This window comes from Moschus berezovskii, chromosome 19 (assembly GCF_049115385.1).
Source record: "Moschus berezovskii isolate FMDL1 chromosome 19, NW_MosBer_1.0, whole genome shotgun sequence".
Lineage (NCBI taxonomy): Eukaryota > Metazoa > Chordata > Mammalia > Artiodactyla > Moschidae > Moschus > Moschus berezovskii.
Window position 1 is genome coordinate 67,473,228 of NC_142478.1, and position 25,663 is coordinate 67,498,890.

A 25,663-nucleotide genomic window follows, 5' to 3' on the forward strand; every position below is an offset into this window, starting at 1 on the left:
CGTGAACGTAGGTATTACTTGCTAGACGAAGTACTGAGCACATGTCCTGGCACAAAGCCCTCCCTCCATGAGGAGCCACTGTAATCGTGGGAAAGACCAATCAGCCGCCCGCAGACCAGCCCTGTTGACGGCAGCTCCTCTTCCCACGCTGTTTCCTTAGCATCCTCTGTTGGGCAGAGGGAAGCCGCCGCGAGCTCCCAGAGGAGGGCCTCGGCTGGGCTGTGCACACGCGTGTCTTCCTCCTCCTCTCCCCTCCCCTCCCCACCGCTGACCCCATGGAGGATGCCATCTCTGCCTCCCTCCCAACACAAACCCCATTTGTCCCCAACCTGGACCCAAGCGGTTCTTCTTTGCAACAGGCCTTTGGGGAGAGAAACGGTGTGGGCGGCCTGTGAGCGTGGGCTTGTCCCTGCTGCAATCCAGAGGTACATCCTGTTCTGGCGTTACCATGGCACAGCCAAACATCTGCCACAACAGACGGCTGGGGCTGGCGGCTGGTGAGGCTGCGGACGGGTGAGGGCCGGGATGTCCCCGCCTCTACCCCCACCCCGACACACATGCACGCACAGACTCACATCCACGTGCAGACACACGCACACATGCACGCACGCATGCAAGTTGGCTTTCCAGGACAGGCAGATTTCCCATAGAGAAGGGTTCCCAATTCTCTTCTCTTCCTGGAGAGCAGCCCTGGCAGGGACCGGGTTGTCCTGAATTCTCGTCCTGGTCCAGTCCACAGCCAGCCTCTTGGGTCCCAGTCTGCTCCCGAAATGGAATTCACTTTCCTGGCTGTTACTGCTTTTCCTGATTCGAAAGTAAAACCGGGTCCTTGTAACACAGTTACATGATGTAGCCATCTGACAGGAGCTGCCCTCGTGGTTAGGAGCACGTGCCTCTCATTAAAGATACACAGGCAGGGACTTTTCCCTGGTGGTCCAGTGGCTAAGACTTTGCACTCCCAATGCAGGGGGCCCGGGGTTCGATCCCTGGTCCGGGAACTGGATCCCACATGCTGCGTCTAAGAGTTTGTCTGCCAAAACCAGAAGATCCTGCAGGCAGCAACGCAGATCCTGCATGCCACAACTAACACCTGGCACAGCCAAATAAATCAAATAGGAATACTTAAAAAAAACAAACAAACCCAGGCAGAAGGTCCATGGAGTAGCACCTGACCCACAGCACACACTGTACAAGTGTCTGTTAAATAAAACAGTTTGTTAGTGCGATCTGATTCCATCTTGCCATGCAGGTGTCGGGAACACATCCTCTAGAGGAGGAAACTGAGGCCTAGAGGTGCCCAGTGGGATCTGAACCCAAGTTATGCCAACCCTAGTGCTCCAAGCCCAGATTGCTCCACCCTCTCAAACCCCCACCCTTTGCTGCTTCCTGAACACCTTGCAGGGTCCCACCCACCCCTCTGATCACAGGCCCCAGCCCTGACCTCATTCCTGCTGGAGGCCGCAGGGGTCCAGCCAAGGTCACAGATCCAGCCCTAGACTCCCTGCAGCCACCCCAGGTCTGAGGCTTTTGGGAATTTGTTTCATTGGTTTGTGCTGTGTCCCCACGTTCTCAGCGTGTTGGCACTCTCTGCCTCTCCCCAAGGCCTAGACATCGGTGGCATCGCACACCTTTCCTCTGCCCGCTTTCTGTGCCCTGCCGTGGGGGCTCGGTTGAGACCATAATGTTAGTAATAGCAGTGACATTTCTTGGGCCAAACTGGACAAGGTGGGCCTTGTTATCACCATTTTTCAGATGAGACTCAGAAGGTAAATGACTTTGGGGCCAGGTGGCCCAGCCAGAGGGTAGACAATTCCAGAGTCAACTCCAGGAAGCCATCCCCAGCAGCACCTCCTCCTGCCCCAATTCTAGAAGAAATGGCTGTTCTGTCCCAACACCCCATGGGCATGCTCAAGACCAGGATCCTGGAGCAGCCCTGGCCGTCCAGTGGCTAAGATTCCATGCTCCCAGTGTAGGGGCCCGGTTTGATCCCTGGTCAGGGAACTGGAGGAGGAAATGGCAACCCACTCCAGTATTCTTGCCAGGATAATCCCATGGACAGAGGAACCTGGCGGGCTACAGTCCATGGGGTTGCAGGGTTGGTCACAATGGAGTGACTGAGCATGTACTCAGGGAACTAGATCCCACATGCCACCACTAGAGAGCTGCATGCCACAGCTAAGACCTGGTGCAGCCGAAATAAATAAAAATAAGTCTTAAAAAAAACCATGAACCCCCTGAGGACAGAGGCTGGCTCAGGTTTATTGTGGCCCACCCTGTCCCTGTACCTGACAGAGCAGGTGCTCAATAAACATTTGATGAATGAATAAACAATTAAATGAGTGAATGGTGGAGCTGTTCTCTTTTCCCCACTTGGTCCAGGAGAAGTTTGGGAGAATCAGGCCTGAGTTTGATTCATTCCTCTGCCACTTCCTGGCTGTGTGACCTTGACCAGTTACCTACCCTCTCTGAGCTTGTTTCCTTCTGAGGGGAGAGTCGGAGATGGCCTACCATGACTACACATATTAATAGTAGATGCTCCGTAAACAGTCCTGTAGAGAGCCAGTTCAGGCCCAATGTCAAGCTCCAACACAGTCTAGCTGTGTGACCTTAGACAAGTCACTTTCCTTCTCTGGGCTTCATTTTCCAGACACTTCCTTGGGGGTGATAACGGCACCCGTAGCTCCGTGGTGATGAGTGACGGGACCCGGTGAGCGCCCTAAGGAAGTGGCGCTTTGGAGGGCTTGTGTGATGGAGAGTGAGCTCTCCCACCCACCCTCTGGCCCCGCTCAGTGCCAGGCACACAGTAGGTCCTAACACGCTCAAAGGAATGGAATCTTGTTTCAGCTCTTCGTGCTGCAGCCCCAGAGAGCCAGCGCCGGCTCCTGAGCATCCTCCCCTCCCAGGCCAACTCTCCTGTGTTTTTCCATCTCGTTTCCGATGAGCTGGAGTTGGAGCACCAGCTCTGCCCCTGCTTTGTGCTGAGCCTGGTGGAGGCAGGGCGGCGGCTGCTCCTCCAGGGTGCACCTCCCAGTGGACACTGAGAAGGAGGGCAAGACGAAGCCCCTCCAGAGTTAGCCCTGCTTTCCCAGGGGGCCAAGCTCCTCAGACAGGAAAGTGGGGCTTCAAGCCCAGAACCCCTACTCCTGGCTGTGTGACCGTGGACACGTCACCCCACCTCTCTGAGCCTCTCTTCCTGTACAATGTGGCTGCTGCTGCTGCTGCTGGCAAGCCCCCTAGAGTTGCTGGGATGCAGGTGAAGTGTGGAGCACACAGTTGGCACTGCATAGATGCACCAGGTATGGCTGTCTCTCACTTTTCATGGCACAGCTCTTGTCTTCCATAGATGGAGAAGCTGAGACCCAGAGAGGGCCAGTGTGTTTTCCAAGGTCACAGAGACTATATCTTGCTGGTTTCAGTTGTGGCTTTAGCTATTTCCCCTGCACAGCCCCAAATACCAGCAGGGCTGGGCCTCTGGGTAGACAGACAGGGGGTCTCCTGGGCTGAGGGGATGGAGAGGGTGGAATGGAGCAGAGTGTCAACAGGAATAGCCTCCCTTGCTGAGGGCCTTACTCGTTTTCTCAATAAATCCTGAAAAAGCTATGAAAGTGGTATTGTTGTCACCCTCATTTTACAGATGAGGAGGCTGAGGCTCAGCGAGGTGACGTTAATTACTTGCTCCAATCACACAGTGGTGGGAAGAAGCGTCTTGACCGCAGACCCATATCTGTTTGTTGAATAAAGGAGCAGAGAGTGGACAATGGAGGAACCCTGAGTTATGTGGGTTGGGGTGTTTGGTCGCCTCCCTCACCCTGGGATGAGAGGTGGGGGTGGTGGACACCATATCAGCAGCATCTACTTCCAAAGTATGGGAAGGGGAAACCCTGTCATCCTTATCGACCACCCCTTAGTCAAGAAGCCTGCCCCGGTGGCAAATGAGCATCCAGCTGTCCTCTGCAGCCTCGGGGGCGGGGCGGGGCGGGGCGTTACCTCCTGAAGCCCCGCCCACGGGGTGCGGCCGGAGCAGCGCCGCCCACCCGGCCTCCTCCCTGGGGCTACCCCGCACCCGGACCCACTGGGTCCGTCGTGTACAGTCTGGAGGAGAGAGCACTCTCAGTGCGCCTTCCGGACTCCTGGCGTCCAGGTGCACCATCTCCAGGGAGCCCACCAAGGTACCGGGAGCCGTCTCGGTCTCCCCACGTGAGGACCCACTAGTTTCAAGGTCCGAAAGGTAGAAGACAGAACCCTCCACTCGAAAAGGTGAGCACTTTGGGGAGTGTCCCTTCCCTCCATTGGACCTACAGGCTGTTTGGGCAGTTACTCCTTGGGGGCATCTGGGCACCTGCTGGGCATCTCAGTACCGCTGCCCATTTGTCAGTGACTTCAGATCCTCTCTGACCCTCAGTTTCCTTTTGTCTGCCACCATGGCTTTGAGCTAGGCCTTCCACCTTAAAACTCAAAGAGGAGACTTCATTTTGTGAAAGGCTCTGCCTGTAGGATTATAACAGTGCCTGGTCTGTTCGAACCTGCTTTCCCTTAATGAATTCTCACAGTAACCCTCCTGGGAGGTGCTGTTACCCATTTGACTGATATGGAAATGAGATCATGGGACTTCCCTGCTGGTCTAATGCTTAAGTCTCTGCACTTCTACTGGAGGGGCCATGGGTTTGATCCCTGGTGGAGGAACTAGATCCCACATGCTGCTTGGCATGCCCCACCGCCAAAAGAGGGTCATGAGTGGGTGGATGTTGTTGTTCAGTCACTCAGTCCTGTCCGACTCTTTGCAACCACATGGACTGCAGCACACTAGGCTTCCCTGTCTTTCACCATCTCCCGGAACTTGCTCAAACTTGTGTCCATCGAATTGGTGATGCCATCCAACCACCTTGTCCTCTGTTGTCCCCTTCTCTTCCTGCCTTCAATCTTTCCCAACATCAGGGTCTTTTCTAATGAGTCAGTTCTTTGCATTGTGTGGCCAAAGTATTGGAGCTTCAGCATCAGTCCTTCCAATGAATATTCAGGGTTGATTTCCTTTAGGATTGAGTGGGTGAATGAGAGTTGCAGAAATGGGGCCGCCCAGAAACCCCCCACCCCCGAGGCCTGACTTCAAAGCCCCATGCTCATCCCACTGAAGCACTTCCTCCTCAGATCATCTGCTTGAACCCCACAAGGGCTGGCTTCCCAGAGGAGAGGTCAAGGGGTCCTTGCTCCTGTTTCCGGTCAGCACCCTCAGGTCCCTGAGACCACCGTTCTGCCTTATCCCTGGGGAACATCCTTGGGAGGAGGGACCATGGATGTGGACATTGTGTCACTGGCCCAGCCTGTCACTGTTGCTCACAGCTTCCACACACAGTGGAGGAAGTGCCCTCACAGATGTCTAAAGGGGAATCCCTGATTTGGGAATCAGAGTGAGGTGGAGAAGTGGGAGTTGTGTGGGGATCTGGAGGTGAAACATGTTCTGGGTGGAGGAGGGTTCTGGTGTAGAGGCCCAGCGATGGGGGCCAGAGCTCTGGCTTCTGCAGACTCTCAGCAGTCAGGATAGCAAGTAGAGGCTAGAGCAGCGGTCCCCAACCTTTTTGGCACCAGGGACCGGTTTCGTGGAAGACAATGTTTCCACAGACTGGGATGGGGGAATGATTTGGGGATGGTTCAAGTGCGTTGCTTTTATTGTGCACTTTATTTCTATTATTAGTACATCGCTTCCACCTCAGATCATTAGGCACTAGATCCCCGAGGCTGGGGACCCCTGGGCTAGAATGATGAGCCAGGTGCAGACTCTGCAGGGCCTTGTAGGCCATTGTCCGGGGTCTGGACTTGATCCTGAGGGCACTGAGGAGCTGAGGAGGTTGCAGACTCTGGAAGGGCATGATTGACTTTCCCTCCTGAACCCCATTGTTCAGTGTGGTTGCCCCCAGCCCCATTGTCATGGACTGGATATTTCTGCCTCTCCCCCAAAGTCACGTTGAAGCCAAGTACCCATGTATGGGACCTATGAGGGTGATAAAGAGTAAATCTGGTCATAAGGGTAGGAGGCCCTGGAGCTTCCCTGGTGGCTCAGTGGTAAAGAATCCAGTAGAAAGGTAAAGAATGCAGGAGACCTGGGTTCGATCCCTGGGTCGGGAAGATCCCCTGGAGAAGGATATGGCAACCCACTCGAGTATTCTTGCCTGGGAAACCCCATGGACAGATGAGCCCGGCGGGCTACAGTCCATGGGGTTGCAAAAGAGCCGGACGTGACTTAGCAACTAAACAACAACAAGGGTGAACCCCTAACTGTATAGGGCTGGTGCCCTTATAAGAACAGGAAGAGGCTCAGAGCTTTCTATCATGTGAGGATATCGTTTATAAGCCAGGAGAACAGGTCAAACCAGGAACTGAATTGGCACCTTAAATTTGGACTCCCCAGCTTTTGGAGCTCTAAGACAAAAAGTTTCCTTTTTTTTTTTGGCTCTACTGTGCAGCATCATAACTTCCTCAGCTAGGGATAGAACTGGTGCCCCCTGCATTGAAAATGTGGAGTCTTAACCACTGAGCCATCACGGAAGTCCAATAAGCTTCTTTTTTTTCAGTCTCCCAGTGTGATATTTTTTATGACTGTATTAGTCATTAGTCAGCCCAAGATGACTAATACACACATGGTTCACTAAAGTAAAAATTCAGTTCCTGGGACTTCCCTGGTGGTCCAGTGGCTAAGACTCTGAGCTCCCGATTTAAGGGACCCGGGTTCCATCCCTGGTCAGGGAATTAGATCCCACGTGACACAGCTAAGAGTTCAAACGCCACAACTGAAGATCCTGCCTGTCGCAGCTAAAACCTGGAGCAGCCAAATAATGAGCATTTTTTTTTTAGTAATTCAGTTCCTCATTGCACTAGTCACATTTCAGGTGCGCAGTGCCTACATTGGTCACCATACTGGACAGCACAGATACAGAATATTTTCATCACTGCAAGAAGTTCTGTGGACAGCGCTGTGCTGGAGAGGTCACTCAGGGTTCTGGGAGGAAAATGTTGTCGGAGGAGGAGACCAGTGAAGATGGGGTGCCAGGAATCCAGTGAGAGATGCCAGTGACCAGGGCCTCCCATGCTGCTGGAAACACAGCTGGCAGTCAATAAAAGACCACTGGAGGGACAAAAGGGCTGGATTTGAGTGAGGTCATGGGGATGAAGATGAGAGGATGACCTCGGGAGGCCGGCAGGAGGCTGAACTGACAGTGAGGTGACTGGTTCAAGAGCCAAGGACGGCACCTCGGCTCTGGCTCGGGCAGCTGAGGGGACGGTGGGGCTGTTGCCCAAGGTGAGGACCTGGGAGGGAGGCAGGTGGGGGTGGGGGACAAGGATGAGCTCACGTCTGGGTGCTTTTGCCGTGGCCACGTGGAGATGTCCGGGAGGCCAGTGGATTTTGGTGCCCGGAGGCCGGCAGTGAGGTGTGGGCCAGGTAGAGGTTTGAGAAGAGATGCCGTGCCCCCATCCCGGGAGAGGATGCAGATAAAGAAGAAGGGGCTGGGGCCAGTGCCCGGGAGATGACATAGCCAGAGTAGCAGCAGCAGCAAAGCCAGGGGCAAGCAGTGCTTGCAGGGCCAGGATCACTAGGCACCTGTCAACCAGGACCAGCCAGCCCTGGGTGCAGCCAGGTTTCTGGTGACTTTGGAAAGAGATGATTCGGGGTGTGGGAGGGAGAGAGAGAGAGAGAGAAGAGGACACTGACAGCTGGCCCGGCCAACTGGGATTGAAGAAATGGCTGCAAGTCTCGAGAAGCTTGTTGGTGAAAGAGTTAAGGCTGTTACTGAAGGCGATGCTGGGTGGAGGAAGGGAATTTTTTTCTTGGAGATGGGAAAAACCCAAGCTGGGTCACGGGTCACAGGGAAATGGGGTGGGGTGTCTTAAAGACCAGGGGGAGGAGGAACAGGTGCAGTTAATTCAGTGAGGTCTGTTAAGTGGGGTTTGAACCCTGCTTGACCGTCTACAAGCAATCCAGTGGCTGACCTCAACATACCAGCCGGGTGGCTGTGTCTTATTTATCGCCACTTCAGCGATGAAGAGACTGAGGTCAGGGGCATTCAGCAGTCTGCCCCCGGCACTCTGGCCACCTTCTCCTAGTTCTGCAGAGGCTCTGTCTAGGCCAGCAGGCCCGGGTCTTGAATCTGGCCCCTCTGGCTCTGACCCCAGGGTGTGTCCCAGACTCTTCCTCCTCTGGGGCTCAGCAAACCGTAAAGTGATAAAGGAGCACCGCGATCCCCAAGCGGGGACCATTCAGCCAGAAGGAAAGAGCAGGAGGCGCCGCTCGTTTGGCGCTGGAGTCTCCAGACTGACAGCACACGCATGCTGGCGGCGCGGCTCCCGAGGACGGTGTCCGTGGGTCCGAAAGTGAAAGTCGCTCAGGCGTGTCCGACTCTTTGCAACCCCGTGGGCTATACAGTCCATGGAATTCTCCAGCCCAGAATACTGGAGTGGGTAGCCGTTCCCTTCTCCAGGGGATCTTCCCAACACAGGGATCGAACCCAGGTCTCCCGCATTGCAGGCAGATTCTTTACCAGCTGAGCCACAAGGGAAGCCCTCCTTTCACTGGGACTGCCCCATTTTAATCCTGAGGACCATTCACTATGCTCACGTTTTGTGCCATACACTTTGCTAAGCCTTTAAATGCAATCTCGTTACACCTCACAGCACCCATGAGAGGTAGGCTCTCTTCAGCGTGTGTGCATGTGTGCTCAGTCGTGTCAGAATCTTTGAGACCCCAAGAACTGTAGCCCGCCAGGCTCCTCTGTCCATGGGGATTCTCCAGGCAAGAATACTGAAGTGAGTTGCCATGCCCTCTTCCAGGAGATCTTCCCGACCCAGGGATCAAACCCACGTCTCTTGCATTGGCAGGCGGATTCTTTACCACTGAACCACCAGGGAAGCCCATGTAGACCCTCTTACTTTGCCCTTTTCAAAGAGAGGCAAGGGAGCCACAGAGAGACAAAGCAACCTGCCCGAGGCCACTCAGCATGTCTTTGGCCGAGACGGAAATCAAGATGAGGTCCATTTACTGCCAAAACCTGTGCTTAAGTGCCAAACTGCTTCATCTCTGTTCAGATTATAGCAGGAAGGCTTCTTTTTCTCTTTCACCTCTGGTTTGCTGACTGAGGCAGAGGAAGAGTTGCCATCCAGTTCTCTCAGGCTCTCATTCTCTTCTCCCTTAGGGATGGAATTCTCCCAGGCTCAGTTTTATCTGCAGGGAGACCGCAGAAGTCTGGCTAGACAAACCCGTGTGTGCCTCCACTAAAAACTTTTCCAGATCTGGAAGCCGTAGGGAAATAGGGACAGATGGAGCCATAGATTTCTTCCAGAAATGGTCTCATTTTCTTTGCAATCTCTGATAATTACTGTGTTGGAGGCAGGGGTGGGGGGAAGGTCAGGAAAATGGCTGGCCATTTTCCACTGGACTGGTGGAGGGAGAGGGAGTAAGGGATAAACGTCTGTTGGTGATTAACAGGAGAAGGCATCTCCCGCGGCCCTTCCAGCCCTGGATACCGGAGAGAACCTTCGGAGTCTTAATCAGTGCAGGTGACAGAGAAGATTGGAGAAGTGGATGAGAGCTGGCCCCTGATGTTGAGCTGGGCAGGCTGCTTCTTGAGATCAAACCCTACAGCAGGCTGCTAAGCCTCTGGAAAGATAGCCTGGTTAAGAGGGTGTTTCGGCCATACAGGTACTCAAGCTTAAGTGCTCGGTTTCCGTTTTCTGGGGGTGTCGAGGAGAAAGAACCTAGCAGGATGGATTTGTCAGTGAAGAGCTCTCCTTCCTCCTCATGCAGTCCCACATCGGGGCGCTCTGAGCCTCAGTTTTATACCTATGTGACTCAGCCCCACGCCCACCCGCAGAAAGAGCCATTGCTCAGAGTGAGATAATGTCCTCCCACTTCCTCTCTGGGTCTGAGTGCTGAAGCCAGCTCAGCCTATCTGAATGTAGAAGGACACATAGATTGTTTACAATTGCTTACTGTTGTAAACGATGCTGTGACAAACAGCTCTGTGCCTAAAATCATTTGGAGCAGCTGCCATCTTTCCTTAGACCTGGTTCTCAGAAATGGCAACCTACCTCCAAGGGACCCTCCCAGCCATCCACATCTCCTAATAGTCCCAGAGTTTGTGCTGTCTTCCATACTGACTTATGCTGACCTGAGTGGACAGCGTGACTTTCTTTTTCACATTTTTATTTAATCTGTTTGGCTGCAGTGGGTCTTAGTTGCAGCATGTGGGATCTTAGTTTTGGCTTGGGAGATCTAGTTCCCTGACCAGGAATCAAACCCAGGCCCCCTGCATTGGGAGGGAGGAGCCTTAGCCACTGGACCACCAGGGAAGTCCCAACAGTGTGTGACTTTCAATCTAAGTTATACAAAGCATTGCAGCCTCTGCCTTGGTTTCTTGAATCCCTCAGTCTGGAGAAGCCAACCGCCATGTGCTGAGGATACTCAATCAGACCTGAGGAGGAACTGAGGCCTCACACCAACAGCCCCCCTGTTTGTCGACCATGCATGTGGACCAATTTGGAAATGGAAGTGGGGGTCTCAGGCAAGCCTTCCACTGACTGCAGCCCTGGCTTTCACCCGACTTTAAACTCATGAGAAGCCCTGAGCCGGAACCACGCAGTGGAGGCTTCTTCCAGATCTCCAGTCCACCAGACGTGATAAATGATATTTCTGTTTTAAGCCAACCTGTTGTGGGTAGTTTGTTTCACAGCCGTAGGTTAATAATATGCTGAACCGAAGACCAGAGCATTCTTTAGACGCATGATGGAGAGTGCCATTTTTTTTCTTTCCTTTTTATATTGCCAGATTGTCAGCACTGACTTTGACATGTAGTTGACCTGATGATTGAAAGTGGCCTCTTGATAGGAGTTCCCATTAGCTCTGGAGATGCGGAGTATATTGGAAAGCCCCACATGTGACCAAAGCTTCCCAGGTGGCGCTAGTGGTAAAGAACTCACCTGCCAATGCAGGAGAATCAAGAGACGCTGGTTCGATCCCCGGGTCAGGAAGATCCCCTGGAGGAGGAAGTGGCAACCCACTCCAGTATTCTTGCCTGGAGAATCCCCATGGACAAAGGAACCTGGCAGGCTACAGTCCGTGGGGTCACAAAGAGTCGGACACGACTGAAATGACTGAAAACACACACACACCCGTATGTGACCAACAGCCCTTTCCAGGCTGTTCCCATATGCAGATTGGCTTTTGATTTGTGGCCTTGAGCCCTTTCAGGGAAAGATGTTCACAACTTGCTTCTGCGCCCAGCTAAACCTTCTAATAACCTGCGTTGCACAGCAGAGAAAGCCCAGTCTGTTGTCAGTTAATTGCTCCTTGCTTTCTCTGGATTCTCAAAAGCTTTTGAAAGTATCAAAGATAAAAACATCTGGCTCGTGAGGACTGTTTCACCAGAGGCCATGCAACTCAAAGAAGGGTTATCATGAGCAAGGCGGCTTCCATTTCTCTGACTCACGTGCTGCGAAGATTCCCCACGTGATGCACAGACCTGGGGAACCTGCCTGAGCACTGGGAGAAACACCAAGTGCTCCATTCATTCAATCATTAATATGCTCAGTAAATATTTATTTAGCATCTCAGACACCGTTGAGATGATTCAGAGGCGTGTAAGTCATGGTTTTTGTGCTTGAAGTTATTCACAGAGGCAGCAAATGGTGTAAAATGTCCATGGTTGTAACAGTTTGTACTGGGTTCAAATCCCAGCTAACCTGTCTAACAAACTGTGTAACCCTGGACTGGTTTCTGCCCTTCTCTCAGCTTCAGTCGCCTCTTCTAAAAGGAAAAGATGACAGTAGTATCTGTTTGCAATGGTTTGAGGTTTACATGAGATATGCCTATGAAACAGTTGGTTCTGGACCTAGAACCTGGCGTGAATTAACAAGTACTGAGTTCCTTATGGTTGGTAGTAGAAGGTCCCACAGGGCCTCAAATGAGCTCACATCAGGAAATACGACAGACTCATATACGTATATTTTTAATTTTATTGAAGTATAGTTGATTTACAATGTTGTGTTAATTTCTTTAGTATAGTAAAGCAATTTGGTTATATATCTGTATATAATATATATTATTTTTCATATTCTTTTCCATTATGGTTTATCACAGGATATTGAATATAGTTCCCTGTGCTAGACAGTAGGACCTTGTTGTTCATCCATCCTATATATAATAGTTTGCATCTCCTAATCCCAAACTCTTTACTCATCCCTCCCCCTGCCCCATGGCAACCACAAATCTGTTCCCTGGGTCTGTGAGTCTGTTTCTAATGAGTACGGACTTTGTTACTGTTGGTAATACAGTAATACAATGCCTCGAATGAGCCCACATCACAAAACAAGACAGATTCCTACTTGAATCCCGACTGTGTGACTGCACACACATGCCTGCAGCAGTCAGAGCCTCCGTTCTTGATCTGTAGACTAGGTCTAATCAATGCGCCTTCCTGGCTTATTGTGCAGATTAAACAAGACAGTGTCTGCCTAAGGACACTCAGCACACAGACCTGTAATATACAGTAGCTATTTCTGTGAGGGAAGATGATCAGAAAAGCAAATGATTGCAATGCAGTTTTATAATCGCCGTAACCAGGTCTTTCTCATGGGTTTTAAGGGCTGGGCGTGGATTTCTGAGGAACCATTCTGTAATCCATTTGTGTAGCTAGGAACTGACAGAGCAAGTCCTCGCTTGACTCTGGGGCTGGAACTCTGGCGGCAGAGGCAGGACCCTGGGTGGTGGGCAGATGGTCCTGGAACTTCCAGGAGTGGTGGAGCTGTTACGCGAGTCTGTCAGACCAGGGTCCACGATTCTGCTCACCATCAACTAGCTAAGTGAAATTAATTAGTGCAGGCGTATCTTTGAGCCTCAGTGTCTTCACGCGTGAAGCAGTGTTAATGACAGCAGCTGGCATGCCCTGAGTGCCAGCGGCGTGCCGGACCTTGTTTTCAGTGTGTATACTCATTAACTCACTTAGTCTTCATAACAGCCCTATGAAGCAGCTGCTAGTATCACATTCCCATTTTGCAGATGGGGAAGGCGTGGCACAGGGAGGTTAGATCTTTCACTAGTAAATGGCCTGGCCAGGATTTAAACCCAGGCAATCTGAGTCCTCAGCCAGTGTTCTTTTAACTCTCTGTGTGCACATGTGTGCTCAGTTGCTGAGTTGTGTCCAGCTCTTTGTGACCCCATTGACTGTAGCCCGCCAGGCTCCTCTGTCCATGGGATTTCCCAGGCAAGAATACTGGAGTGGGATGCCATTCCCTTCTCCAGGGGATCTTCCCCACCCAGGGATTGAACCTGCATCTCTTGTGTCTCCCACATTGGCAGGCATATTCTTTACCACTGCACTACCTAGGAAGCCTTTTTAACTCTGCAGCTTTATTTATTTATTTTTTAATAATACAGAATATAACGTCCATATTCCAGCTACTTCTCATACTATTGGGCTTCCCTGTTAGCTCAGCTGGTAAAGAATCCACCTGCAGTGCAGGAAACTCTGGTTTGATTCCTGGGTTGGGAAGATCCACTGGAGAAGGGATAGGCTGCCTACTCCAGTATTCTTGGGCTTCCCTGGTGGCTCAAATGGTAAAGAATCTGCCTGCAATGCAGGAGACCTGGGTTGGGAAGGTCCCCTGGAGAAGGGAAAGGCTACCAAATCCAGTATTCTGGCCTGGAGAATCCATGGGGTCTCGAAGAGTCAGGCATGACTGAGTGACTTTCATTTCATGGGGTTTAGGGGAGGATAAAATGAGGCAAAGCATGAAGAGAGCTGTACCTAAAGTCTGTGGCATAGCGTGTACCCTGTAAACAAAGTTGCTGCGTGCTTTTTCTTTTTATGCTGTTTTATTCCACCTTCTACAAGGAAAGTACTTTTTCATTGATCCATATTTTAGAAAGGTCCTACATGCCTGCATTGCTGGCCATGAGATATGCAGAACAGGTGACGAGGACACAGAGGGGACTGGCGAACATTTGAGGGCCCCCCAGTGAAATGGTACCATCCCTGGGTGGGGAAGATCTACTGGAGAAGGGAATAGCTACCCACGGTATTATTGCCTGCAGAATTCCATAGGCAGAGAAGGCTGGCAGGCTACCATCCATAGGGTCACAGAGTCAGATACAACTGAGCAACCAACACAGCCAGGCACTGTTCTAGGCACCGGGAATACATCAGCTGGAAGAATTTCTGCATCCTGCAGACACGGAGGGAGAGCTCCCTAGACTCCCACTTTACACGGTTCCTTCCTACTACCAGCAGTTTTGGAGGCAAAAGCATCTGTGTCTCAGAGCATTTGTTCTCCCATCTCAGCCTCCCTTTGGGAAAAGCCGATTTTCTCGCCTCTCAGAAATGGAGGTACACTTCCTTGGGGAAGAGAGATGATCCTCCAACCAGCTCTTCTGCTGGGAAAGGTAGCCACTGATGGGGACTAACACTGAAACCTGTAAAGAAAAAGGGAACAAATCCAAACCACTCGACAGGGGCTCCTGTGGCTCCGAGAACTGCAGGCTGGTATGATGTCCCTCTGCGTGTTCAGGGAGTTCTGATTCTGTACGAGAGCACAGCACCCATTAAGTCCCAAATGCAGCCCTGAGACAACAGTGTCTCAGCAGTTTGGGTACAGGGTGTGGGGAGAGAAGAGTGCAGGTGCTGAGTTAGGAAAAAAAATTTTTTTTTTTTTTTTGCTGCACCACGCTGTATGGCACGTGGGATCTTAGTTCCCCGACCAGAGATCGAACCTCATCCTTACCAGTGAAAGCACTGGACCCAACCAGGTCCCAACCAAGACCCATGGTCCCTGGTCCCAATCATTGGACTGCCCACAAATTCCTACTACATGATTCTTGTTTTGTTTTTGACTGCACCTTGCAGCATGTGGGATCTTAGTTCCCCAGCCAGGGATCGAACCTGCATATCCTGCATTGGAAGTGTGGAATCTTAAACACTGGACCACCCAGGGAAGTCCCCTTCCTTCAACACGATTTCTGATTCTGCAAGATGGAGTCATAATCTCAGGTTTCCTGCCGAGCAGAAGTCTCAGTTTCTTCTTCTGTAAAATGGGCGAGTAATGGGCCCTATCTCCTAGGTAGGATTGCTATGAGGATTAAATGGGATCTTTCCTGTAAATCCCCTGGTCCAGCCAGACTTAATAAGGTTCTATGTTGGCTTCTCTGGTGACTCAGACGGTAAAGAATCCACCTGCAATATGGGAGATCTGGGTTTGATCCCTAGGTTGGGAATATCCCCTGCAGGAGGGCATGGCAACCCTTTCCAGTATTTGTGCCTGGAGAATCCCCATGGACAGAGGATCCTGGTGGGCTACAGTCTATGGGGTCGCAAAGAGTCGGACAACAACTGAGAACCTAAGCGCAGCACGGTACGTGTTTGACCCAGGGTTTCTCAGTCTCACCACTGCTGGCTCCTGGGACCTAAGCCTTTTCTGTTGTGGGCTGGGAGGGGGCCTGTCCTGTGCACTGCAGGATATCAAGCAGCATGTCTGATCTATACACACTAGATGCTAGTAGTGCCCTCCTAGTTGTGACAACCCAAAATGTCTCCAGACAATGCCACATGTCCCGGGGAGGAAGTGGGGAGCAACACTGCGCCCCGCCTGGTTGAGAACCTCTGGTCTAAGCCTTTCCTGTCCTGTTGCTATTATGGACAATAGTCCCCTTCTCATGTGAGGCGGAGGCACCTGATTTGCAAGGGGAGGCCAGGCTGAGCTTTGGAAGCTGCAGCTCTTGCTGCTGCAGACTGCCTGGGCAGTTGCAAGGTTTGTAATAAACCTCAATCTCAGTAATGAGATTGACGCAGATGAGGGATTTTTTTTTTTTTTGGCCAAAATTCATGTTTAAATTTTGGAAACTCTTTACAGGAGCATTGTCTGGAGAAATTGTTCCAACTGGGGTTCTTCTGAGGTTGTCAGAGGTTGACACTGGGCTTGGAGTCTGGAGAGAACACCTTGAATTTGTAGAATTTCTCCTTTCCCTTTAAAAAGATAACTTTTTTCAAAATTTATATCATTGAATGAACTTTGCAAAAGAAGTAGAAAACACAAAACAGGAAGTGTAAAATGGAAACTCACCCATAAGTGGGATCCTGTCACTCAGAGATAATTTCTATTATAGTATGTGTAAAGAAAATTACCGGCCAGTATAACTGATGAGCACAGATGCAAAAATACAATTACAAAATGTGTGTTTTATGAAAACAGGACATACTGTTTTCTGACCTGCCTTTTTCATCTAACAGTGTCTGGAACATTTTTATGTATCATGAAACAACAAATATTCTTCCATAAAATTTTTTTATTTTTCCTGCTTAAAAACCTCCTGTGGCTCCTGGTGGAAATGGGATTCACGGGGGAAAAGGATGAAGCCACACTCCTTGATTTATGCTGTCCAGGTGTTACCTGGACACATGGAGGCAGAGACTATGGACCCCATGAAAGGGGAAGGCAGTGGTTGGGTTATGGGAAGTCATTTTTGCCTCCAGGGTGAGCTGCAGACATTTCTGGCTGCTGTGTACTGTCTCCAGTGCCTAGCCCTATCTGTCTTTCTGATCATGTCCCTCATTTATAGCCTTCTGTCCAGTTCCTACCCTGGAGTGTATTGATATTAATCCATCTCGTCTCACTGTTTCCCTTGAGGGCAGTTTCCCTAGCAGATAGCCGTGTGATAAGCATTCTTCCACATAAACAGTTCATCCTCATTATTTGTGGACTCTATATTTTCAAATTCAGCTACTCATTAAAATTTGTGACCCCCCACAAAACCATACTCACTGTCCTTTATTAGTCATTCGTGGGCGTGTGCGCATGCAGAGTGGAAAAAAATTTGAGTTACTCAATGCACAGGTTGCCAGCTGAGGTTGAAGGAGGTAAAGCTCTGTCTGCTTGTTTCAGTTCGTACTGTAAACAAGTATCCTTTCCCTATAAATCGAGTACCACATTTTTAGCATTTGTGTGTTTCGTCATGATTTTGCTACTTATAATGGCACCCGAGTAGTGATAAAGTGCTGTTTAGAGTAACTAAGGACAGGAAGACTTTCCGGTGCCTTATGGAGAAAATCCATGTGTTAGTTTCATTCAGGCATGAGCTGCGCTGTTATTGGCTGTCAGTCCAATGTTGGTGAATCAGCTCTGTGCGTGCGTGTGTGCTCAGTTGGTCAGTCATGTCCAACTCTTTGAGACCCCATGGACTGTAGCCCGCCAGGGACCTTTGTCCACGGAATTTCCCAGGCAAGAAGTGGGTTGTCATTTCCTTCTCCAGAGAGTCTTCCTAACCCAGGGGTCAAACCCGCATCTCCTGCATTGGCAGGCAGGTTCTTTACTACTGCACCACCTGGGAAGTCGAATCAACTACACACACACACACACTCGCACGTATATATTTTAACAATGTACATGTTAAATAAGATGTCTTCAAACAGAAGCACACATAAAGCCATGTTATATATGATTGGTTGGCGAACATGCGACCAGAAGCCTGTGGGAACCTAATTTTATATTTCTCCCAGAAGCAGTGATTCAATATTCGCTCATTGAGTGTTTGTGGTGACTTTATAGAATATCTCTCTTGAGTAATGAGAGTTGATTGTGTTTTTGCCTGTCGCCATGATTATTGCCTTAGGTTAAATTTCTGAGAATGGAATTACTGAGCCCACATGGAATGCCTCTACTGAGGTCTTTTCAGTTTTTATCAGTTCTTACTGCGTAACAAACCTGTTTCCACCTCTGTAAAACGCTGATTTTTAAAAAGCCATATTATTTCCTGTCAACTTATGAAGAGTCAAAGAGTTAGTGTCTGGCCAGTTGGTTAACTCTGGGCCTGGTGAGCAGTATGTACTTAATAAGTACAAGCTCCATCATAGTATTTACTTGTATTGAAGATCTGTAGCAGGTACACTCACAAACATAATCATAGGTTAATGTTATTTCTCCCCATTGAAGAGATAAGGAAGCTGAAGCCCAGGGAGGTAACATGACTTGTCCAAGATGTCAGAGCCAGGAAATGGCAGGGCCAGTCATCACATCAAAGTTTCTACTGTCAGCTCAATCCAATAGGGCTGTTGTGCATGGACTCATTATGGTGGTCTAAGACTGAACCTACAGTATCTCTGAGGTCTCCCTGTACCATATGACCCAGCAATTAAACTCTTGGACATTTTTCCAGGAGAAATGAGGACCTGTGTTCACACAAAAACATGTACATGAATATGTATAGTGTTCATAGCAGCTTTATTCATAACAAATGATCCTAAACAGGAAACAGCCCAGACATTCTTCAATGGATAAAGGGTTAAACAAATTCTACTATTTATGGAATATTACTTAGTCATAATAAGGGACAAAAGAAAAACGAAAAACTAACAAAAAGTAATAAGGAACAAACATGTAACAGTCTCAGTGCATCTCCAGAGAGTTATACTGAGTGAAAATAAGCCAGCCTCCTAGGGTTGCACAATATATGAATTCATTTGTCATTCTTTTTTTAAAAAAAATATTTATATACTTTTTGGCTGCACTGGGTCTTTCGTTTCTGTGAGTGGGTTTTCTCTAGCTGCAGCAAGTGGGGCTACTCTTCATTGTGGTGCACAGGTTTTTCATTGCAATGACTTCTCTTGTTGCAGAGCATGGGCTCTAGGGCCCAGAGGCTCAGTAACTGTGGGACATGGGCTTAGTTGCCCCTCAGCATATGGGATCTTCCTGGACCAAGGATCAAAGCTGGGTCCCCTGCATTGACAGGTGGATTCTTAATCAGAGGAATACCAGGGAAGTCCCATTTATCACTCTTAAAATTACAAAGATTACAGAAATTGAGAACAGATGAGCTGTTGCCTGAGGTTAGGAGGGAATAGGGGCAGGAGGGAAGTGGGGGTGGCTGTAAAAGGGCAATGTCAGGGGTCTTCCTGGTGGTGGAAATATTCTGTATCTTGTATCAAGATATAAATATCCAGAGTGTGAGATTATACTCCAGTTTTGCAAGATGTTACCACCGGGGGAGGGCTTCCCAGGTGGTGCTAGTGGTTAAAGAACCTACCTGCCAATGCAGGAGATGTAAGAGACACTGGTTCGATCCCTGGGTCAGGAAGATCCTCTGGAGGAGGAAATAGTAACTCACTCCAGTAGTCTTGCCTGGAGAATCCCATGGACTCAGGACTCTGGCAGGCTAGAGTCCATGGGTTGCAAAGAATCGGACACAACTGAAGCAACTTAGCAAAGCGCACACCATTGGGGTAAAAAGCACATGATCTCTTTGTATTATTTCTTATATTTGCATGTGTACCTACGATTATCTCAAAATCAAACATTTAAATTAAGAAAGGCATTCCAGACTATTATATATAGAATGGATAAACAATAAGATCTACTGTATAGCACAGCAAACTATATTCAATGTCCTGTGATAAGCCCTAATGGAAAAGAATATGAAAAAGAATGTATATGCATGTATAACATACAGTAGAAATTAACACGTTATAAATCAACTATACTTCAGTAAAATAAATTTTTGAAAAAGACATCCTGTCCATTGCCAATCAATCATTTCTAGTTCTATTTTGCAGAAAGAAGCACTCCAAGCAGTGAGAATCAAAACTGATCAATGGAGGGTGAATTTTAATATTCCCCAAGTTTTGTCCTCTTCTGTTACTCAAGCAGGGGTCTTGCCTACTGAGATTATTCCAGTAATCTGAGATTACTTCCAGCCTTTCATTCAATTAATAGTTTTATCATTTGTTAATGCTTCCATAGGGCTAATGCAGCTCAGCTTCTGTGTTGCCCTGGCAACCTAAGACTAAGGTCCCCATTTGCTATTAAGAGAAACTAGAAAAAAAGATTTTCTTAGGCGCTTCCAAATGCAGGTCTCACAGTTCTTTCTTCTTCATACATGAGCTGGCATGTGTATCATGTAGGATATGGGACCATTCCTCTTTTTCCTGATCACTAAATTCATCTTCATCTAGCGTCTCTCTTTTAAGGCTACTTCAGAAATCACCAGCTTTTGAGAGCAGAAGACTTACAAATCATGCATCTTCAGTTCAGTTCAGTTCAGTCGCTCAGTCGTGTCCGACTCTCCGCGACCCCATGAATCACAGCACGCCAGGCCTCCCTGTCCATCACCAACTCCCGGAGTACACTCAAACTCATGTCCACAGAGTCGGTGATGCCATCCAGCCATCTCATTCTCGGTCGTCCCCTTCTCCTCCCGCCCCCAACCTTTCCCAGCATCAGAGTCTAAGACATGCATCTTACCTGCACCTAAATCTCTCCATTTGGGGCCAACTTGGACAGGACCAAGGTTTCCTTTCAGACCCGTGAAGAGGTTGCTATAGATTCAAGAACAATGGGATGATTTTTTTTCCCCCTCAAAGAGTTACGCAATCTTCCAGCTGCTTCTGGAAGTAGGAACTCTTCACTGAGCACATTTGGGTCAGGTGTGGGGTGAGGTGGAGACATGGCATTGCTTCTGGCTTTGGATGCTTTCTGTGCAAGAATCATCTTCCAACCCTAAGGATAAAACTAGAAGACAAATGCCTTGGGATCCTTCTCAGTATATTTCATGGTTGTGGTATGGTGGTGTCATCTGCGGGGAGTTGATATCCTGGGAAATTTTGCTTTAATTTTATCATTTATAGAACTGGGAGATGGGAATCAATACGTTTTAAATATCTTCTGAATGCCAGGCACTATGCTGGATGCTTTGCCATGCCTTAATTCATTGAATCTAAACTGATTCTTCAAAACCATTCCCTGAAGTAAGTACTTGGATGAATCCCACTTTATATATAAAGGAGGAGAGCTGGGTGCAGAGAGGGGAAGTGACTTGCCCGAGGTCACACAACTGGTAAGAAGTGGAGCTTGGATTTAGAGCCAAGACTGTCAGAATCTAAAGTTCATGTTTTTTCTATTCTGTCATGCTGCCAGAGAGGCATTTTAATGTTGCGCTAATGACTAACTGAGGGCTTATGCCAAGTCAGGCTCCTTGATAAGTGTATTACTAACTGGGACCTTATGGAATCCTTCCTGCTGCTGCTGCTGCTGCTAAGTCACTTCAGTCGTGTCCGACTCTGTGTGACCCCATAGACGGAAGCCCACCAGGCTCCCCCGTCCCTGGGATTCTCCAGGCAAGAACACTGGAGTGGGTTGCCATTTCCTTCTCCAATGTGTGAAAGTGAAAAATGAAAGTGAAGTCGCTCAGTCGTGTCCGACCCTTAGCGACCCCACGGACTGCAGCCTACCAGGCTCCTCCATCCATGGGATTTTCTAGGCAAGAGCACTGGAGTGGCTTGCCATTGCCTTCTCCGGAATCCTTCCTTAGGTGCGTCTATTATCTATATTTTACTGAGGCTTAGGTGGGCCAGTGGTTAAGGCTGTGGGTCCAATGTAGGGGGCGCTGGTTTGATCCCTGGGGAACTAAGATTCCATATGTTGTATGGTGCAGCCCGCCCCCCTCCCCAAAACCCTGAGGCTTAGAGAGGAAACATAATTTGCTTTGATAGCTATTGTGGTTTAGGTGGATCCTGCTTTACATAACACACACTTTTGTGGCTGATGCTGAAAATGAAAAATTCCTCACTGTTAACTGCAAAGGTGTTTTGCTTTGGGAAGTAAATAGCCTACCCCATCAGAAGATCTGCTTTGTCAGTTCAGTTTACCAGGCCTGAAGATTAACTACCCCAAATCTTGACATTTCAGAGCTTGGCATTTGAGAAAGGGACTCTGGCTATCAAGAGGACAGCTTCACGCTACAGATCAGGAAATTCAGGTCCAGAGAGATGAAGGCAACTGCCCCAGGACACACAGTCTGACGGCAGCAGAGATGGACTCGAAGCCCCGCGCTCTGACTTTTTTAGGCCTGGGTCGCCCAGTTATTAAGTGAGGGACTTCGGCCCGGAAAAGAAAGGGAGGGACCCTGTCATCCTTCATTTCCCCACCTGCGAAACTGGGTCAAGACAGGCCCTCCTGTGTAGTGGTGGGGGATACGCGGGTGTGGGTATCCAGGGGCCGCCACCTTGTGCTAGCAAAGTGACAAGGTGTAGTGGAAGGAAGCTCGCAGCCTCAGGGGTTACCAGAAGCGGTGGGAGGGTGCGCTGGCTGCAGAGGCGGAGCTTCGGGAGCCAGAGGCGGGGATTCGAGGGTTATGGGCGGAGCTTGAGATTTAAAGCAGTTAGATGGGCCCTGGGCGGGAATTCAGGCGTGTCCGACTCTTTGCGACCCCGTGGGCCGCAGCACGCCAGGCCTCCCTGTCCATCACCAACTCCCGGGCGGGAATTGCGATGCCACAAATAAGGGTTGTTCGCCCGTGGGCGGGGCTTCTAGAAGCTGGGACGGGGTTTGTGACGCAGAAGGGACAGTTCTGAAGGAATGGGAGGGGAGCTGGGCTTAAGGACCCAAGAAGCCGGCGAAGGGTTCGGATGGGACAGTGGGCGGGGCTTAGAGGAGCTGGTGTTCCGGTTTTAAGGGACTCTGGGGGAATTTTTGAGGAGCCAGGGAATGTGGCTCGGCCGAACCAAGCAGGTCAGTGGGCGGGCTCTCAGGTCGCCGCTCCCTGTTCTGAGGGGGCAGTGGGCGTGGCTCTCCGGTCACTCCGAGGGCTAGTGGGCGGTGCTTGCGCTTGGGCTCCGCCTTCCTCCAAGGCCCACCTGCATCCCTCGGCGCGACCGGAGGAGGCGCTAGGGAGAGTGAGGCGTGGAACGCGGGGTGGGAAGCGGGCTTCCCCTCCCGGAAGTGGGCGTGGCGTGCCGCAGCTCGGCGGCCCTGGTTGGGCGCGGCACGGCGCGGGGGCGGAGCCTGCGTGCGGCGGCGGGGGCGGTGGCGGCTGTCCGCGCCCCTCCCCCGCGCGGCGCTCAGTGCCAGGCGGGAGGCGGCAGCGGTTGGAGGCTTTGCCGGGCTTTGCAGTGGGGACTACGGCAGCGGCGCCTCAGGCACCTCGGCCCTGGTGAGCTGCGCGCGCCCGGCAGGGCCGCTTGGGAGCGAGCGGGGCGGGTGGACGGACCTGTCCTCTCGGCATGTGCGGGCGCCGGCTGACAGGAGCCGGCGGGGCGTAGGGCAGGGCCGGGTGGCGCGGGCAGGGCTGGGTGGGCGCTCGCGGCGCGGGTCCCTGGGTCGCGGGCCCGCCCTGGCCGGTGTGCAAGGGGCAGGGGTCGGGGCTGCTTCGGGAGACTTGGGGTCCGGCGGGGCGGGGAGTTGAGGACCGAGCCGCTCGGCCTGAGGAGTGAACCCAGGTTCCCTGTGGGGAGGAGGCTGCTCAGGGGAGACTTTTAGGGGTCCGGAACTCTCCGGGACGGGTGAGGAGCCGCGTGCGAATGGGGCTACCCCGGGAAGGGTTTTAGGGGTCAGGGCTCCGCCGGGTTGGGTGGGGTCTTGGGTGGGGCTGCTAGAGGCCAGGGCGCTGAGCCCGGGGGGCGCCAGGCCTGGGGGCGGGGCTTGAGCCGCCCGGGGGAGCGAGTGGGGGGGGGGTGCCAGGGGCTGGGCTCACGTGGGGTCTGGGGGAGCTGGGTCCTGCTTGGGAGGGGTGAGGGCGGCGGTCTGGCCTCGGGGTGCCTGCTTTGGGGTGAGAGCCCGGCTCTGGACCCTGAAGAGCTGGGTTGGGGGTCGGGAAGGGCGGGGCAGGGCTGGGGCTGGAGTGATGTGGGTGGGGGCGGTTTGAGAGGAGGCTGAGCCGGGAGGGTGGGAGCCGAGATCTGGGACTGGCGGGGGAGGGGCGGGGGGGCAGGTTGGGAGAGGAAGAATGGGGCAGGAAGGCGGCAGGGTCGGGGGCCTGGAGCGTCAGCGTGCGGTGGGTGATTCAGAGCGAGGCTCGGGTGAGAGCGGAGCAGCTGGCGAGGGACGCAGTTAAGACGGAGCGCGGTGCAGGTGGGGCTCCGCTGCGCCTAAATGACTGAGGATGAGCTCAGATGTAGAGGCTGGAAATACGGGAACCGAGCCCTCCCGCCTGTCCACACAGGCGCGCACACGCTGCCCTCCGTCTCTCGGATGATGTGAATGTGTTGGGGGCAAGTGGCCGGCTGCGGGGAGAGCCGAGAAGAAAGGGGCTTCCTCTTGCCGGAGAGGCGCTGGCCCTCCCGTCCTTTTTTGGGAGTGTTCAAAGGTTTTTGACGGCTGGAAAAGGAAACGTAGGCTTTACTGCATCGCGGTTTAGAATCACATCCTATATTTGGCTTTAATGTAGGCTGTCCTTGTTTTGTGGTGTCTGAAGTCCTTGCTCTACATGTTGCAAACGTGGGATTCAGGGTAAGAAGCAAATTGCAGGCCGCTCATCTTCCCCAGGGGAGCAAGATACAGAGGCCTTTCTTTCCTGTAAGATATTTAAGCAGAGTTGAATATAGTGCGCGTTTGTAAACTGGTCCTGGGGAACGAATGTATTTACTTTTAGAAATGGTTACAACAGAATAGCAGGCCCTCTCACTGCAGCCTTGCTGCCCAGGGTTCCATCCTTAAACAGCACTTGTAGGGCTGGTAGTCACTCTATAATAATGCATTTCATTGTCCTTTCTGGCAGAACTCTCTCCTGACACCAGCCTGCTAGAATAGACAGAAACATGATTGAGTATAAGCAGTTGCTTTGTACCGTCTGCTGTTCAGTTGTGAAGGCAAATAGATATCTGTTTATAGGACTGCACTTGGTGCACTGCCTGTAAAACTGAAGACATGGGAAGACTCTATTTTGGACTTGAATCTGTGTATTTCAGAAAATTAGTTTAAAGGAAACTTTTTTTTTTTTGCCTTGGAGGTACATTTCAGAGTCACAGCACCATGTTTGGATATGAAGCCTAATAGTAACTCCTGGGTCTGGGAGTTTGCATAAATAGGGGGAGAAAGTGAAATAAAACTGGGAATTATGTTGTATAGTAGGGCTCCAGGTGCCATGTTCTGTGGTAGATGTTTGTCGTGTGTGCTGGGGATTGAACAAAGATTGGTATAAAGGTTGGGTACACACCTTTTTGACAAATCAGGAATGTGCCCTGTCTGTATTTATTTTCAATTATTTGTGGAAGGTACATTAAAGCCTGATGGATTCTGATGGACACATCCTAATGAGAGATCACTGCACAAAGTGTTAGTTTTTCATGATCATTTGTTTCTTTGCATGCAGATTGTGCTAATCAGAAGTTATGTCTATTACTTTATATAATATAGTTTGGGATCAGATTCAGGGTTGACAGACAGGACTTTTGATGTTTGTGCTGCTTCATTATATTTTTTAAAAAATTAAGGTGTAATTGACATGTAACATTGTTAGTTTCATGTGTACAGCATAATGATTTGAGATTTGTATACACTGAAAGGATCACGACAAGAAACCTAGTTACCATTCGTCACCATACAAAGTTAACATTTCTTTTTTCTTTGTGATGAGAACTTTTAAGATTCAGTCTCTTGACAACTTTCAAATATGCAGTTGATGCTTTTGAACTGTGGTGCTGGAGAAGACTCTTGAGAGTCCCTTGGACTGCAAGGAGATCCAACCAGTCCATTCTAAAGGAGATCAGTCCTGGGTGTTCATTGGAAGGACTGATGCTAAAGCTGAAACTCCAGTACTTTGGCTACCTCATGCGACGAGTTGACTCACTGGAAAAGACTCTGATGCTGGGAAGGATTGGGGGCGGGAGGAGAAGGGGACGACAGAGAATGAGATGGCTGGATGGCA

At 50.6% G+C, this 25,663-nt stretch overlaps 1 protein-coding gene across 3 annotated transcripts in view; it reads left to right on the top strand.

The window, feature by feature from the left end:
* Positions 1-4,144: 4,144 nt before the first annotated feature.
* CORO1C (coronin 1C) overlaps positions 4,145-25,663 on the top strand; it is a 94,767-nt gene continuing 73,248 nt past the window's right edge. The window contains exon 1 of one of the 3 annotated variants that reach the window (XM_055404459.2): positions 4,145-4,257. Coding sequence is in view for 1 of the 3 variants with exons in the window: in XM_055404458.2 (XP_055260433.1) it covers positions 22,428-22,530 (103 nt within the window). In the remaining 2 variants the exon portion in view is untranslated. Of the gene's footprint in view, positions 4,258-22,395; positions 22,531-22,797; positions 22,952-25,663 lie in introns of those variants that run through there. The other 2 variants (XM_055404458.2, XM_055404462.2) reach the window with 2 other exon arrangements.